This window comes from Gymnoscopelus braueri, assembly GCF_963280865.1.
Source record: "Gymnoscopelus braueri genome assembly, chromosome: 14".
In the NCBI taxonomy this organism is placed as follows: Eukaryota; Metazoa; Chordata; class Actinopteri; order Myctophiformes; family Myctophidae; genus Gymnoscopelus; species Gymnoscopelus braueri.
The window spans coordinates 14,055,073-14,073,421 of NC_137619.1; the positions used below are offsets into that span (position 1 = coordinate 14,055,073).

At 39.6% G+C, this 18,349-nt stretch overlaps 1 protein-coding gene across 1 annotated transcript; it reads left to right on the forward strand.

Annotated features, from left to right (window-relative positions):
* Window positions 1-90: 90 nt before the first annotated feature.
* LOC308100519 (uncharacterized protein) lies at window positions 91-8,724 on the forward strand (the record flags this gene model as incomplete). The annotated part of the gene is made up of 5 exons (XM_080449585.1): window positions 91-230; window positions 3,739-3,913; window positions 4,814-5,563; window positions 5,958-6,173; window positions 8,696-8,724. The coding sequence occupies exons 2-5, from the start codon at window positions 3,787-3,789 to the stop codon at window positions 8,722-8,724; spliced, it is 1,122 nt and encodes a 373-aa protein (XP_080305711.1). The 5' UTR covers window positions 91-230; window positions 3,739-3,786.
* Between the last annotated feature and the right edge of the window lie 9,625 nt (window positions 8,725-18,349).

Consider the following 18,349-nt stretch of genomic DNA (forward strand, 5'->3'; position numbering starts at 1 on the left):
ACGAGAGAGAGAGAGAGAGACACACACAGAACTACAGAGAGAACCTCAAAGCCACTTTTCCTCCGAGGTGGCCGTGGAAAGACTGGTGATGCGAGGTTACCAAACCATTAAAGTCTGCTGCATCGTTAAAGAAGCAACCTGGTCTAAGAAAGCCTAAACAAAAGGCTATTCCTAGGAAGGAACGTACCAACACCAGGCCACACGCTGTTCCAAGTACTACGACATTACAGGTACATTTATTCCGTTTTTTTACAATATTCTTTATTCAGTGGTAGAAAAAGTACTCTTTTTGTTTTGTTTACTTAAGTAAAAGTATCAATACTGCAATATATAAATACTCTGTTACAAGTAAAAGTCCGGAATTCAGAATGTACTTGAGTAAAAGTACCAAAAGTAAAAGTATGTCCCATTTCAAGCTTTCAAAATAGCTGATCTACAAGCTCACAATGAGTCTCATCGAGATTCATTTTGAGCTAGATCGGCTATTTTCAAATGGCCGAAATGATATAATTATATAGGCTGCCGCTGAAGTGGTTAACGTTTTGTAATTATAATCAAAATCTTCAGAGTAACTAGTGCTACAGTTTTCAAATAATTGTTGTGGAGTAAAAGTACAATATTTGCCTCTGAGATGTAGTGGAGTAGAAGTAAAATAATTGGAAATACTCAAGTAAAGTACAAATACCTCAAAATTATATTTAAATGTAAGTACATTTGAGTAAATATACTTGGTTACTTTCCACCACTATTTCCAAAGCCATGCCTCTGTTTATCATAACATTCAGCTCTAACAAGCCTTGATATTTATTTGTATAATAAACCATGAGTTCATACATACCATAGAGTTAAATACATACAGGTGAATATTTTTCCAACAACCACACTAGCATTCTGTGAAGGTTTTTCTCAAAGTTTCTTCTAGTTATTACACTGTTTGTTGATGATGTTTTTGCATGATGACATAGGCTACTGTTTATGGTTCTATTTCATTGTTTTTCTTTCGATTCATAAAAGGTTAAAAGTGTTATTGTGAAACACATATAGGCCTATTTTTCGTGTAAAGAATGTTGGTCAACATTCGTTGGTCGTTTGTTTACCCTCCCACATTATAACATTAGCAAACTAGAGATAATTGAAAGTCCACATTACTACTGACAAATAGTGCCAACAAAATGTAACTTTCAACAACTTTTTCCACCACCGCCTCTGGTGCTATGCAGTGTAAAGTAACTAAGTACATTTACTCAAGTACTGTACTTATGTACAATTTGGAGGTATTTTTTACTTTACTGGAGTATTTCCAATTGTCTATACTTTTACTTCTACTCCACTACATCTCGGAGGCAAATATTACACTTTTACTCCACTACAATTATTTGAAAACTTTAGTTACTAGTTACTTTGCAGATATAAGTTATTACATTATAAAACATACATTAACCACTTTAGCCTTATCTTATACCTAGGCTATTTGAACATAGCAGATCTACAAGCTTACAACGCGTCGCCTCGTGACACGTGAGCTTGTAGATCTGCTATTTTCAAACAATTTTGTACTTTTACTTTTGGTACTTTAAGTGAATTTGTTATACCAATACTTTTTTACTTTTTTTAAAAATTACTTTTACTTGTAACAGAGTACTTCTACATTGCAGTATTGATACCAAGAACCTCAATGGAAACATGACCACAAGGACTTTTTTTGACTTTTTTGGACAGACTTTTAGTCAAAGTATTTTAAATGTAATTGTGCTGTTTTAATTTGTTTTGCCTAATAAAATATTCAATCAATCAATCAATCATACTTTTACTTAAGTACTGAGTACTTTTTACACGCCTCTGGTGCTATGTGGCCTTGTTTTTGCTGCTGGCTTAAGAATAAAGGACATAAAAGAAAGGAGAGAAAGAATACAATTGCAGTTCCAATGTGAGCGCCTGGTCATTTTGGTGGGACATACACTGGCAGACACTCACAACTAAAATAGTATTTAGAGAAGTGATCACTCGTCCACTTACTGTATGTGAAATGGTTATTGTGAAAAATATGTCAGTGGAAATGTGTAGTAGGCCCTATATATAGAAAAATAGAAAAATAACTTTTTGATAAACTGGTCACTGCAGAAAACTGGTTGTTTGGGGGATTTTCTAGTAACCTGACTCTGCCAGATGTGGGCGGTATTGAGTAACTACGTAACTACGTTTCTCTAAGCTGTGAAACAAATGTGTGACGCAAGCTTCGCAGCGTTAGGTTAATTTTCTAGCATGAATGAAAGCCTCTTGATTTCGTAGTGAAGTGAGACATCTTGTGGCCAACGTCAAGTGTTACATTTTGAGAAACTGGTTTGTTGCAAATGTAAATTACTTTTCTTCTACTATACTATTCTTCTACTATACTATTCTTCTACTATACTGTTCTCCTCACTGGTGGTGGATCAGTTGGGCCTCTCTTCATGGAAAGGTTAATTATTTTTATTCGAAGTTGATTTAGTGATTTTAAGTTGTATTATTTACTACAGCAATCAAACATTAAAGGGCAAGACCATTTGGTAGAGGTTTGGGTTGTGTAGTTACCTCGCCATGATGTAACTCCAAAGGTGGTCAAGAGATAAAAAATAATTGCTGCATTGATTAGAAATTGATAATTAAAAATATGCTCCCCATTGACTTACATTGTACAGTAAAACAGCTCTCAAAGTCGCTCTTTTAGCATGTAAACGAATGTAAACAAAGTCGATTCAGACAATATAGAACATCACCAAACCCAGTACTGTTTTTTTTTATTTATAAAAATGTTAACTTACTGTTGATTTAGCTATTTTTATTAGAAAGAAAACCTGGACTGGATCGGCGGACCCGGATCCGGATCTTCAAATAGTAAAATCATCAGGAAGTTGACATTTTTATTAAAAAAATAAACAGTACTGGGTTTGGTGATGTTCCATACAAGCTACTCCAGCCACCAACACCTGATTTATACGGTTGCATGCTGTGAGCTCAAAAGATCATTTGTAGATCAGCTATTTTGTATTTTCGTGTGTCAGCCGGGATTGTAATTTGTTTCGGTTTTATTTTAGTTTATTAGTCGTGCGATTTCGTGTTGCATTTTCTATATTTTTGCATGGATTTTTTTTGTGTGTGAGATTATAGTGTCTTGATGACAAAAAAAACTTTTAAAAGCCTTTAAAAAGTATGACGTTTTGTTTTATTAAAGAAAAAAAATCAATGTTTTCCTGTTTATTCTAACCAGCATTTATGGGGTTAACATTCTGCTAGGAACGAAGAGTGGAGTTCAGTGTGTTTCTGCACAGAGAGAGAGAGAGAGAGAGAGAGAGAGAGAGAGAGAGAGAGAGAGAGAGAGAGAGAGAGAGAGAGAGAGAGAGAGAGAGAGAGAGAGAGAGAGAGAGAGAGAGAGAGAGAGAGAGAGAGAGAGAGAGAGAGAGAGAGAGAGAGAGAGAGAGAGAGAGAGAGAGAGAGAGAGAGAGAGAGAGAGAGAGAGAGAGAGAGAGAGAGAGAGAACTACAGAGGGAACGTTAATTCAGAGTAGCCCTGGGTACACCTCTTATCTCCATATTCTTAACTACAGCGTCACACAAAAGCTGACGCTTCCTGCTGCGTTTCGAGCTTGTAGATCTGCTACTTTTGCTGTTTTTGAATTTGAATCCTGAATAGTAACAGTTTTGGACATATGAGGTTTCCACCTGACAGAGACGTTAAAGAATGTGGGTGTCTTCTTATCAGTCATCAGATGCAGAGGACGAGGTTGAGAGGAAACTCCAGACTGTGAAGATGGAGACCATAGAGACTGACCAGGACATGTTCCAGACTGTGAAGATGGAGACCATAGAGACTGACCAGGACATGTTCCAGACTGTGAAGATGGAGACCAGAGAGACTGACCAGGACATGTTCACAGGTACAGTCAGGTGTGTGTGTGTGTAAGTGTGTTTAATATCCAACTGAATGTTTTCTGCAGCCTAGATATCAAGTAATTCCCTGTAGAAGGTAGACTCTCCCTCAAGCTAAACTTAAAGTGACTTTTAAGATTTTGGCTATGTGCAATAACTGCAAGCCAATGTTCAGAGGCATTGTTAGTATTTGTCTTCATTTCTTTAATTCACATTTCTTTAGTCGCTAATAATTTAACTGTAGGCCAGTGTTTTGAGACATATTATCTTTTATTGCTACAACATAAATGGTCAAAAAAATTAATACAAATAATAATAATAATAATAATAGTAATAATAAAAATAGAAATGCCCTGATTGTATCAGTGATTAGTATCGGACCATCTCTATTTATAACCAGTAACATTGACTCAATTACTAGAATCCAAGTGTTTTAGATTGGTATTGGTATCTATTTCATAAAGGATTTTACTTTATTATTAAAACTTAATATATTATTGCTTGATAACTGGTAATTTTAGGTTGTTTTTTAATATCTTGATAGTTCATGGAACATTAGCTATCAAGCCGCAGAATCAAGGATTGTTCCCCGCGGAATCGAGACTTTTTCTCTGCGGAATCCTGGGGGAACTATCAAATTGACGAAATGTATATAAGGATGAAGTTAATGTATGTGTGGCACCCCCAAGAGAGTATGACCCCATTTATATTTATACACGCACGCACGCACGCACGCACGCACGCACGCACGCACGCACGCACGCACGCACGCACGCACGCACGCACGCACGCACGCACACACACACACACACACACACACACACACACACACACACACACACACACACACACACACACACACATTGAGTTGGTCTCTGCTGACGTTACCTCCTCTCTCCTCCTTCTAGATCTCTCACTCCTTCCTGTGTTTAAAGACGAGGTTTCCCCTGAACAGCAGGAGAGGAGCCTCAGTCTGGTCCAGGTGAAACTAGAACCTCTGGAGATACAGGTTAAAGAGGAACAGCAGGAGAGGAGCCCCAGTCTGGTCCAGGTGAAACTAGAACCTCTGGAGATACAGGTTAAAGAGGAAACGCAGGAGAGGAGCCCCAGTCTGGTCCAGGTAAAACTAGAACCTCTGGAGATACAGGTTAAAGAGGAAACGCAGGACAGTAGCCCCAGTCTGGTCCAGGTAAAACTAGAACCTTTGGAGATTAAAGAGGAACAGCAGGAGAGGAGCCCCAGTGAGATCCAAGACGGACCAGAGCCTCCACAGATTAAAGAGGAGGAGGAGCTACTGCAAAGACCAGAGGAGGCTAATAAGTCAACTGAACACATGAAATCACAAGCTGATGTCGAGGACTGTGGAACATCACAGCCAACTAGAGATGACCAGCTCCTCTCTTCAGACTGCTCTGAATCTGACACTGAAGACAGTGACGAGTGGACTTCACCCTGTTCTGAATCTGACATTGAAGACAGTGACTGGGAGGAGACCGGGGAAGGTCAGTCAGCTTTAAACAAACTGAAATCACACAAGACACCAAATGTGGAAGGACGACGATTGTCTTTGAGCAACAAGGTGAAATCATCAAAACAAACTCCATCCATGAGGAGTCACACAGGGAGTTATCTGAAACGACACATGAAGACTGATACAGGTAAATAAAATACAAATATTTACATCTATTTGAGGTGACACGTGATATAGACAGTGACATACTGTGTGTGTGTGTGTGTGTGTGTGTGTGTGTGTGTGTGTGTGTGTGTGTGTGTGTGTGTGTGTGTGTGTGTGTGTGTGTGTGTGTGTGTGTGTGTGTGTGTGTGTGTGTGTGTGTGTGTGTGTGTGTGCGCTCTCCCCTTCATTTTGCTTAATTTTCATGCAACAATGTGATCTTTCGAGGGTTGAGCTGGACCAGAACATAAAACATATGTGAGAATGAGGAGTTACATTCAGTGCTAGGTCCCTGTCTGAAACTGTTGATCAATGTCTAGTTATGCCTGACTCTCTGTCTGTCTGTCTCTCTGTCTGTCTGTCTGTCTCTCTCACCTCAGCAACCTGCCAGCCAATCATCAGCTCTGTAACCAGCCTGAAACAAGTAGACACAGACAAACCAGCATCTTACAATCGTCAACAGTTTACCGAGATGCGCCAGCGTGTCCGCACTGTAGAAAAACCATTCCACTGTAACTGTTGTGACAAGAGTTTCAGTGTGCCAAGTGCCCTGAAGAAACACCAGCGAATCCACACTGGAGAAAAACCTTTCCAATGTAACCGGTGTGACAAGACTTTCAATCAGTCCAGTGCCCTGAAGACGCACCAGCGAGTCCACACTGGAGAAAAACCTTTCCACTGTAATACGTGTAACAAGGGGTTCCGTGTGCCAAGTCACCTGAAAACACACATGCTTGTCCACACCGGAGAAAAACCTTTCCACTGTAATAAATGTGACAAGAGTTTCACTCAGTCACATCACCTGAAACAACACATGAATCACCACACCGGAGTAAAACCTTTCCTCTGTAACCAGTGTAACAAGAGTTTCGGTCAGTCAAATGAGCTGAAGACACACCAGCGAGTCCACACTGGAGAAAAACCTTTCCACTGTAAACATTGTGACAAGAGTTTCAGTGTGTCAAGTCACCTGAAGAAACACGTAGAGACCCACACTGGAGAAAAACCTTTCCAGTGTAATAAATGTGACAAGGGTTTCAGTGTGGCATATCACCTGAAGAGACACTTGAGTACCCACACTGGAGAAAAAACGTTCCACTGTAATAAATGTGACAAGAGTTTCAGTGAGTCGTATCAACTGAAGAAACACGTAGAGACCCACATAGAAAAAAGGTTCCACTGTAATGAATGTGACAAGAGTTTCCGTCAGCCATGTCGCCACTCTAGAGAAAAACCTTTCCACTGTAATCCATGTGGCAAGAGTTTCAGTGATCCAAAAACCATGAAGACACACCAGCGTATGCACACCAAGGGGAAATCATCCCCACTGTAAACAGTGTGAGAATAAACCAGCTGTATGTTGGTGGGGAAGATGGTAATATAAGCAATATCTGGATATTAATACTATTTAACACTTAACGATAAGAGAGAAAACAGAAATATATCATTTAAAGAGCCTGTAAACAGAAAATGCCCTGTTTTGGGCATTTCTTGCTGAGAGCAGTTTTTCGGAGCGGGGCGAAACACCACCTGATGACACGCTCAGATGAGTTTCAGTGATGACATCTGATGGCAGAACAGTGGTGTAGTTAGGAATTATGCCAAGGTACACCAGTCTTCTGATGCTATACCTTAGAGTGCATCGCCATCATCTGGATCAAATAATTATTTCACTGCCTTCAGTGGACACCCCCCCCCCCCCCCACAGCCCTTGGCAGAAAAAACACAACTTATTTTTTATGACTTTGAAACCAATTTTTATGTACGTAACTTTAAAAAAAATATATTCTAATTTGGTTGGGTGCATGGTTACAACATTACTCTGTGGTCTGACAAAGTTTGAATACGTAATACTGCTTATAGGCTTACATCGGGTCTACAGGGTCTGTAAAGAAACAGATTGTGTAAATATTGTGAATTGACAGTGACTTGCCCCAGCCCGTCTGATATCTGGCATAGAGGGTGGATTCAAAATCTCCGGCAAAAACATCCGTGGGCTCCCATTGCTTCACCGATCTGTGCGCCCGCCCCCGCGCCCCTCCTCCTCCCCCAATGTGCAGCATTGAGAGCCCTGTCTCACAACATTTGGAGCGACGCTCTTCCTCAATTGTGTTTTAAATAGGACTCATGTCATTCATTCACAATGTATTATAAGTTTGGCTCCAAATGTCTTTTTTGGGTCTAGAGCTGAATTTTTTTTCGGAACCCTATCTACACCCTCTACAGTCCAACAGTAGGAGTTAGCAGCAACAGGGACATTGTGTTGCTGTCGGTCAGAAACCTCTTATATTCATATTTTAACTTTTTGTGTTTTTTCCCCCCGTAAATTAACGCTCTGCTTGATCATACTACAGCGTCACACAAAAGCATCAAAAGTAGCAGATCTACAAGCTCTGCTACTTTTGCTATTTTATTGTATTTGAATCCTGAAAAGTAAGTTTAAACATATGAGGTTTCCTTCCGACAGAGACGATATGGAGGATTGACTAAATTGAGGAGAAAATGTCTGTTAGAAAAATAAATTAACGGATGTAATTCTATTCATACCAAATATAGACAGTATTGCTATTATTATGCCAAGGATGAAATGAATCACCAATAGTTTAGACACCCTGATGATGGCTGTGTGCTGCAAAGCGTACAGTAGGTGCACTATATTTTATTATTCTTGCCTATGCATCAGCCATACAATACAATAAAGGCTTTTTAATTTTTCCACAAGAGTGCCCTGGTCTTTCCCTTTCTTTGCCACATAACTTTGTCACCCAATTGTATGGAAGAGCACCTTGTTTTGGAATTTTAACTTTTGTCCCATGTTTTATAAATCTCTGAAACATTTGTTTGAACAACTACATCTTTCCCGCCCCAACAGTAAGTCCACTTGACGTAAATATGTTCAAATAATATGCAAATAGGTATTGCTTTCTATTCAGTTAGGTGTGCTCGTCATGTTTTTGGATTAATTTGGTCTTACACATTACAGATCAGCAGGTTTACACACATTGCGTCAAAGTTTAAGGTTTACACACATTGCGTCAAAGTTTTATCATTAATTATAACGGCTAAATAAATTCAATTTCGCTCATGTAACCCCTGTAGTTCCTCTGTGTACCTCTAGGGCTACATGGAGGAACACTGCTGTCATAACATCACTGTTGGACCGTGGAAACCTTGTATCCGTTACTCTTCAGGAAATGGGGAAAAAAATGTTCCAATGTAGTTATTTTATTATTTTTGTCACAATCTCTTTTTCATACTTTTCACTGTGGCTTAAAATGAAACCCACAGACACACTTAACCACTTGGCTCTGCAAGCTCTACAAGCTCACAACGCGACACATTGTGAGCTTGTATATCATTATCTGCTATTTCCGCTATCTTTGTGTTGCACTGTAGTATGACAAAGTAAGGCATTCATTTACAAAAAAAAATAAAAAGTTAAAATGTGGAGATAAACGATATAGCATATAGATCCAATATGGCTGCTGTGCCTAGAGCCTAAATATCACAGCCCTTAACTGTCCACAGACCACAGCCCTCCTTTGAGACATACTAGACCGAAATGGTGCCATCTTACAAATGATGATCATTAGTGAGGACCAGTTATATGAAGATAGGTTGAAAATGGGTGAGCATGGTCCTTGAAGAAAGTTTACATTTTTAACGGCAGCTGGTTTAAGTGGTTAAGCTACTCCAGCCAACACCTGATTTATACGGTTGCATGCTGTGTCGTGCGGCGCAAATAACCAGTATACGAGCTCAAAAGACATCATTTGTAGATCAGCTATTTCCGGTGTGTCAACCGGTGGAAAATGAGATTGTGATTTGTGTTTTGGTTTTATTTTGGTTTATTAGTCGTGCGAGTTATTTTTGCATGGATTTCTTTGTGTGAGATTATCATTTCTTGATGACAAAAAAAAAGTCTTAAAGTCTTAAAAACCTTAAAAAAGTATGATGTTATGTTTAAAACAGTCATGTGAACTTCAAAATCATGACTAATTCATTGGGAGTTTTGTTTTGAAAAAAATCAATGTTTTCCTACTGGCCAATCACAGCGCGTCTTTTCCGGGACTTGGCATAATCTAGTTTTTTTATACAACTAGATTCTGACAATTCCTGGAAAATACGCGCTGTGATTGGCCAGTAGTCAGTAAGCTTGCCTTCTCCAAAATTGCATGTTCTATATCTATGATTCTAACCAGCATTTATGGGGTTAACATTCTGCTGGGAACGGAGAGTGGAGTGAAGTGTGTTTCTGCACGGACGAGAGAGAGAGAGAGAGAGAGAGACACACACAGAACTACAGAGAGAACCTCGAAGCCACTTTTCCTCCGAGTGAGCTTGGAAAGACTGGTGATGCGAGGTTACCAAACCATTAAAGTCTGCTGCATCGCTAAAGAAGCAACCTGGTCTAAGAAAGCCTAAACAAAAGGCTATTCCTAGGAAGGAACGTAGGCTACCAACACCAGGCCACACGCTGTTCCAAGGACTACGACATTACAGGTACATTTATTCCGTTTTTTAAAAAAAATATTTATTCAGTGGTAGAAAAAGTACTCTTTTTTTTTTTACTTAAGTAAAAGTATCAATACTGCAATATAGAAATACTCTGTTACAAGTAAAAGTACGGAATTCAAAATGTACTTGAGTAAAAGTACCAAAAGTAATATGTCCCATTTCAAGCTTTCAAAATAGCTAATCTACAAGCTCACAATGAGTCGCATCGAGACGCATTTTGAGCTAGTTGATCGGCTATTTTCAAATGGCCGAAATTATATAATTATATAGGCTGAAGTGGTTAACGTTTTGTAATTATAATCACAATCTATAGTGCTACAGTTTTCAAATAATTGTTGTGGAGTAAAAGTACAATATTTGCTTCTGAGATGTAGTGGAGTAGAAGTAAAATAATTGGAAATTACTCAAGTAAAGTACAAATACCTCAAAATTATATTTAAATTTAAGTACATTTGAGTAAATATACTTGGTTACTTTCCACCACTATTTCCAAAGCCATGCCTCTGTTTATCATAACATTCAGCGTTATTCTAACAAGCCTTGATATCTATTTGTATAATAAACCATGAGTTCATACATACCATAGAGTTAAATACATACAGGTGAATATTTTTCCAACAACCACACTAACATTCTTTGAAGGTTTTTCTCAAAGTTTCTTAGTTATTACACTGTTTGTTGATGATGTTTTTGCATGATGACATAGGCTATATGGTTCTATTTCATTGTTTTTCTTTCGATTCATAAAAGGTTAAAAGTGTTATTGTGAAACACATAGGCCTATTTTTCGTGTTGTAAACATGTGTTGGTCGTTTGTTTACCCTCCCACATTATAACATTAGCAAACTAGAGGGAATTGAAAGTCCACATTACTACTGACAAATAGTGCCAACAAAATGTAACTTTCAACAACTTTTTCCACCACCGCCTCTGGTGCAATGCAGGGGTGTAAAGTAACTAAGTACATTTACTCAAGTACTGTACTTATGTACAATTTGGAGGTATTTTTTACTTTATTGGAGTATTTCCAATTGTCTATACTTTTACTTCTACTCCACTACATCTCGGAGGCAAATATTACACTTTTACTCCACTACAATTATTTGAAAACTTTAGTTACTAGTTACTTTGCAGATATAAATTATTACATTATAAAACATACATTAACCACTTTAGCCTTATTTTATACCTAGGCTATTTGAACATAGCAGATCTACAAGCTTACAACGCGTCGCCTCGCGACACGTGAGCTTGTAGATCTGCTATTTTCAAACAATTTTGTACTTTTACTTTTGGTACTTTAAGTTAATTTTTTATACCAATACTTTTGTACTTTAAAAAAAGTACTTCTACATTGCAGTATTGATACCAAGAACCTCAATGGAAACATGACCACAAGGACTTTTTTTTTAACTTTTTTTGCCTAATAAAATATTCAATCAATCAATCAATCATACTTTTACTTAAGTAAAACATTTGAGTACTTTTTACACACCTCTGGTGCTATGTGGCCTTGTTTTTGCTGCTGGCTTAAGAATAAAGGACATAAAAGAAAGGAGAGAAAGAATACACTTGCAGTTCCAATGTGAGCGCCTGGTCATTTTGGTGGGACATACACTGGCAGACACTCACAACTAAAATAGTATTTAGAGAAGTGATCACTCGTCCATTTACTGTATGTGAAATGGTTATTGTGAAAAATATGTCAGTGGAAATGTGTAGTAGGCCCTATATATAGAAAAATAGAAAAATAACTTTTTTGATAAACTGGTCACTGCAGAAAACTGGTTGTTTGGGGGATTTTCTAGTAACCTGACTCTGCCAGATGTGGGCGGTATTGAGTAACTACGTAACTACGTTTCTCTAAGCTGTGAAACAAATGTGTGACGCAAGCTTCGCAGCGTTAGGTTAATTTTCTAGCATGAATGAAAGCCTCTTGATTTCGTAGTGAAGTGAGACATCTTGTGGCCAACGTCAAGTGTTACATTTTGAGAAACTGGTTTGTTGCAAATGTAAATTACTTTTCTTCTACTATACTATTCTTCTACTATACTATTCTTCTACTATACTGTTCTCCTCACTGGTGGTGGATCAGTTGGGCCTCTCTTCATGGAAAGGTTAATTATTTTTATTCGAAGTTGATTTAGTGATTTTAAGTTGTATTATTTACTACAGCAATCAAACATTAAAGGGCAAGACCATTTGGTAGAGGTTTGGGTTGTGTAGTTACCTCGCCATGATGTAACTCCAAAGGTGGTCAAGAGATAAAAAATAATTGCTGCATTGATTAGAAATTGATAATTAAAAATATGCTCCCCATTGACTTACATTGTACAGTAAAACAGCTCTCAAAGTCGCTCTTTTAGCATGTAAACGAATGTAAACAAAGTCGATTCAGACAATATAGAACATCACCAAACCCAGTACTGTTTTTTTTTATTTATAAAAATGTTAACTTACTGTTGATTTAGCTATTTTTATTAGAAAGAAAACCTGGACTGGATCGGCGGATCCGGATCCGGATCTTCAAATAGTAAAATCATCAGGAAGTTGACATTTTTATTAAAAAAATAAACAGTACTGGGTTTGGTGATGTTCCATACAAGCTACTCCAGCCACCAACACCTGATTTATACGGTTGCATGCTGTGAGCTCAAAAGATCATTTGTAGATCAGCTATTTTGTATTTTCGTGTGTCAGCCGGGATTGTAATTTGTTTCGGTTTTATTTTAGTTTATTAGTCGTGCGATTTCGTGTTGCATTTTCTATATTTTTGCATGGATTTTTTTTGTGTGTGAGATTATAGTGTCTTGATGACAAAAAAAACTTTTAAAAGCCTTTAAAAAGTATGACGTTTTGTTTTATTAAAGAAAAAAAAATCAATGTTTTCCTGTTTATTCTAACCAGCATTTATGGGGTTAACATTCTGCTAGGAACGAAGAGTGGAGTTCAGTGTGTTTCAGAGAGAGAGAGAGAGAGAGAGAGAGAGAGAGAGAGAGAGAGAGAGAGAGAGAGAGAGAGAGAGAGAGAGAGAGAGAGAGAGAGAGAGAGAGAGAGAGAGAGAGAGAGAGAGAGAGAGAGAGAGAGAGAGAGAGAGAGAGAGAGAGAGAGAGAGAGAGAGAGAGATCAGAGTAGCCCCGGGTACCCATGCGTTGTTGTTGTTTTGTAAAGTAAATGTTCTTCGGTACTGTACACCACTGATAGAGCATAACGTTGCTGTCGGGCAGAAACCTCTTATCTCCATATTCTTAACTACAGCGTCACACAAAAGCTGACGCTTCCTGCTGCGTTTCGAGCTTGTAGATCTGCTACTTTTGCTGTTTTTGAATTTGAATCCTGAATAGTAACAGTTTTGGACATATGAGGTTTCCACCTGACAGAGACGTTAAAGAATGTGGGTGTCTTCTTATCAGTCATCAGATGCAGAGGACGAGGTTGAGAGGAAACTCCAGACTGTGAAGATGGAGACCATAGAGACTGACCAGGACATGTTCCAGACTGTGAAGATGGAGACCATAGAGACTGACCAGGACATGTTCCAGACTGTGAAGATGGAGACCAGAGAGACTGACCAGGACATGTTCACAGGTACAGTCAGGTGTGTGTGTGTGTAAGTGTGTTATATATATCCAACTGAATGTTTTCTGCAGCCTAGATATCAAGTAATTCCCTGTAGAAGGTAGACTCTCCCTCAAGCTAAACTTAAAGTGACTTTTAAGATTTTGGCTATGTGCAATAACTGCAAGCCAATGTTCAGAGGCATTGTTAGTATTTGTCTTCATTTCTTTAATTCACATTTCTTTAGTCGCTAATAATTTAACTGTAGGCCAGTGTTTTTAGACATATTATCTTTTATTGCTACAACATAAATGGTCAAAAAAATAAATACAAATAATAATAATAATAATAATAGTAATAATAAAAATAGAAATGCCCTGATTGGATCAGTGATTAGTATCGGACCATCTCTATTTATAACCAGTAACATTGACTCAATTACTAGAATCCAAGTGTTTTAGATTGGTATTGGTATCTATTTCATAAAGGATTTTACTTTATTATTAAAACTTAATATATTATTGCTTGATAACTGGTAATTTTAGGTTGTTTTTTAATATCTTGATAGTTCTTGGAACATTAGCTACCAAGCCGCAGAATCAAGGATTGTTCCCCGCGGAATCGAGACTTTTTCTCTGCGGAATCCTGGGGGAACTATCAAATTGACGAAATGTATATAAGGATGAAGTTAATGTATGTGTGGCACCCCCAAGAGAGTATGACCCCATTTATATTTATACACGCACGCACGCACGCACGCACGCACGCACGCACGCACGCACGCACGCACGCACGCACGCACGCACGCACGCACGCACGCACGCACACACACACACACACACACACACAACACACACACACACACACACACACACACACACACCACACACACACACACACACATTGAGTTGGTCTCTGCTGACGTTACCTCCTCTCTCCTCCTTCTAGATCTCTCACTCCTTCAGATCTCTCCTTCCAGGAGAGGAGCCTCAGTCTGGTCCAGGTGAAACTAGAACCTCTGGAGATACAGGTTAAAGAGGAACAGCAGGAGAGGAGCCCCAGTCTGGTCCAGGTGAAACTAGAACCTCTGGAGATACAGGTTAAAGAGGAAACGCAGGAGAGGAGCCCCAGTCTGGTCCAGGTAAAACTAGAACCTCTGGAGATACAGGTTAAAGAGGAAACGCAGGACAGTAGCTCCAGTCTGGTCCAGGTAAAACTAGAACCTTTGGAGATTAAAGAGGAACAGCAGGAGAGGAGCCCCAGTGAGATCCAAGACGGACCAGAGCCTCCACAGATTAAAGAGGAGGAGGAGCTACTGCAAAGACCAGAGGAGGCTAATAAGTCAACTGAACACATGAAATCACAAGCTGATGTCGAGGACTGTGGAACATCACAGCCAACTAGAGATGACCAGCTCCTCTCTTCAGACTGCTCTGAATCTGACACTGAAGACAGTGACGAGTGGACTTCACCCTGTTCTGAATCTGACATTGAAGACAGTGACTGGGAGGAGACCGGGGAAGGTCAGTCAGCTTTAAACAAACTGAAATCACACAAGACACCAAATGTGGAAGGACGACGATTGTCTTTGAGCAACAAGGTGAAATCATCAAAACAAACTCCATCCATGAGGAGTCACACAGGGAGTTATCTGAAACGACACATGAAGACTGATACAGGTAAATAAAATACAAATATTTACATCTATTTGAGGTGACACGTGATATAGACAGTGACATACTGTGTGCATGCACGTGCACACATAGACATGAAAGGGGGCTTCAGCCCCTGCCCTTTTACCCGTCGGTAAAAAAGTGCCCTCTCCAGACTGTTTTTTTTTTTTTTTTTCAAACCCAAAAATTAATTTCAACTGCCCCTTGCGGCCTATCGGTAAAGCTGACGGAAATAGCAGTGGATGTGTTGGATGCAGCTCAAAGTGAACTTTCCTCAGGTATCTAGTTTGTCGCCGTACGACCTTCCTAGCCTGTGTTATTATTAAAGGGCGACAATGACCAAAATTTCAATCGAAAATCGCGATCGAAAACCGGCGAAAGTGGCCGTTTTCAAGTTGTTTTGGCCATTATCTCTGGAACAGAAGGTCCAATCTGCTCAGTTCAAAGCTTGTTGAGTGCGTGACTTTGAGGACATTAAGCACGTTATGATAATGTTTCGGGTTTTTGGGCCTAAAAGTATGGTAATTGTTCGTAAAGTCCAATATGTGCCCTTTTGAAATTCCAGCCCCTGCCTCTCCAAATCCTTCTGCACGTCCCTGACTGTGTGTGTGTGTGTGTGTGTGTGTGTGTGTGTGTGTGTGTGTGTGTGTGTGTGTGTGTGTGTGTGTGTGTGTGTGTGTGTGTGTGTGTGTGTGTGTGTGTGTGTGTGTGTGTGTGTGTGTGTGTGTGTGTGTGTGTGTGTGTGTGTGCTCTCCCCTTGATTTTGCTTAATTTTCATGCAACAATGTGATCTTTCGAGGGTTGAGCTGGACCAGAACATAAAACATATGTGAGAATGAGGAGTTACATTCAGTGCTAGGTCCCTGTCTGAAACTGTTGATCAATGTCTAGTTATGCCTGACTCTCTGTCTGTCTGTCTGTCTGTCTCTCTCACCTCAGCAACCTGCCAGCCAATCATCAGCTCTGTAACCAGCCTGAAACAAGTAGACACAGACAAACCAGCATCTTACAATCGTCAACAGTTTACCGAGATGCGCCAGCGTGTCCGCACTGTAGAAAAACCATTCCACTGTAACTGTTGTGACAAGAGTTTCAGTGTGCCAAGTGCCCTGAAGAAACACCAGCGAATCCACACTGGAGAAAAACCTTTCCAATGTAACCGGTGTGACAAGACTTTCAATCAGTCCAGTGCCCTGAAGACGCACCAGCGAGTCCACACTGGAGAAAAACCTTTCCACTGTAATACGTGTCACAAGGGGTTCCGTGTGCCAAGTCACCTGAAAACACACATGCTTGTCCACACCGGAGAAAAACCTTTCCACTGTAATAAATGTGACAAGAGTTTCACTCAGTCACATCACCTGAAACAACACATGAATCACCACACCGGAGTAAAACCTTTCCTCTGTAACCAGTGTAACAAGAGTTTCGGTCAGTCAAATGAGCTGAAGACACACCAGCGAGTCCACACTGGAGAAAAACCTTTCCCCTGTAAACATTGTGACAAGAGTTTCAGTGTGTCAAGTCACCTGAAGAAACACGTAGAGACCCACACTGGAGAAAAACCTTTCCAGTGTAATAAATGTGACAAGGGTTTCAGTGTGGCATATCACCTGAAGAGACACTTGAGTACCCACACTGGAGAAAAGACGTTCCACTGTAATAAATGTGACAAGAGTTTCAGTGAGTCGTATCAACTGAAGAAACACGTAGAGACCCACATAGAAAAAAGGTTCCACTGTAATGAATGTGACAAGAGTTTCCGTCAGCCATGTCGCCACTCTAGAGAAAAACCTTTCCACTGTAATCCATGTGGCAAGAGTTTCAGTGATCCAAAAACCATGAAGACACACCAGCGTATGCACACCAAGGGGAAATCATCCCCACTGTAAACAGTGTGAGAATAAACCAGCTGTATGTTGGTGGGGAAGATGGTAATATAAGCAATATCTGGATATTAATACTATTTAACACTTAACGATAAGAGAGAAAACAGAAATATATCATTTAAAGAGCCTGTAAACAGAAAATGCCCTGTTTTGGGCATTTCTTGCTGAGAGCAGTTTTTCGGAGCGGGGCGAAACACCACCTGATGACACGCTCAGATGAGTTTCAGTGATGACATCTGATGGCAGAACAGTGGTGTAGTTAGGAATTATGCCAAGGTACACCAGTCTTCTGATGCTATACCTTAGAGTGCATCGCCATCATCTGGATCAAATAATTATTTCACTGCCTTCAGTGGACACCCCCCCCCCCCCCCCCACAGCCCTTGGCAGAAAAAAACACAACTTATTTTTTATGACTTTGAAACCAATTTTTATGTACGTAACTTTAAAAAAAAAAATATTCTAATTTGGTTGGGTGGTTACAACATTACTCTGTGGTCTGACAAAGTTTGAATACGTAATACTGCTTATAGGCTTACATCGGGTCTACAGGGTCTGTAAAGAAACAGATTGTGTAAATATTGTGAATTGACAGTGACTTGCCCCAGCCCGTCTGATATCTGGCATAGAGGGTGGATTCAAAATCTCCGGCAAAAACATCCGTGGGCTCCCATTGCTTCACCGATCTGTGCGCCCGCCCCCGCGCCCCTCCTCCTCCCCCAATGTGCAGCATTAAGAGCCCTGTCTCACAACATTTGGAGCGACGCTCTTCCTCAATTGTGTTTTAAATAGGACTCATGTCATTCATTCACAATGTATTATAAGTTTGGCTCCAAATGTCTTTTTTGGGTCTAGAGCTGAATTTTTTTTCGGAACCCTATCTACACCCTCTACAGTCCAACAGTAGGAGTTAGCAGCAACAGGGACATTGTGTTGCTGTCGGTCAGAAACCTCTTATATTCATATTTTAACTTTTTGTGTTTTTTTCCCCCGTAAATTAACGCTCTGCTTGATCATACTACAGCGTCACACAAAAGCATCAAAAGTAGCAGATCTACAAGCTCTGCTACTTTTGCTATTTTATTGTATTTGAATCCTGAAAAGTAAGTTTAAACATAATGAGGTTTCCTTCCG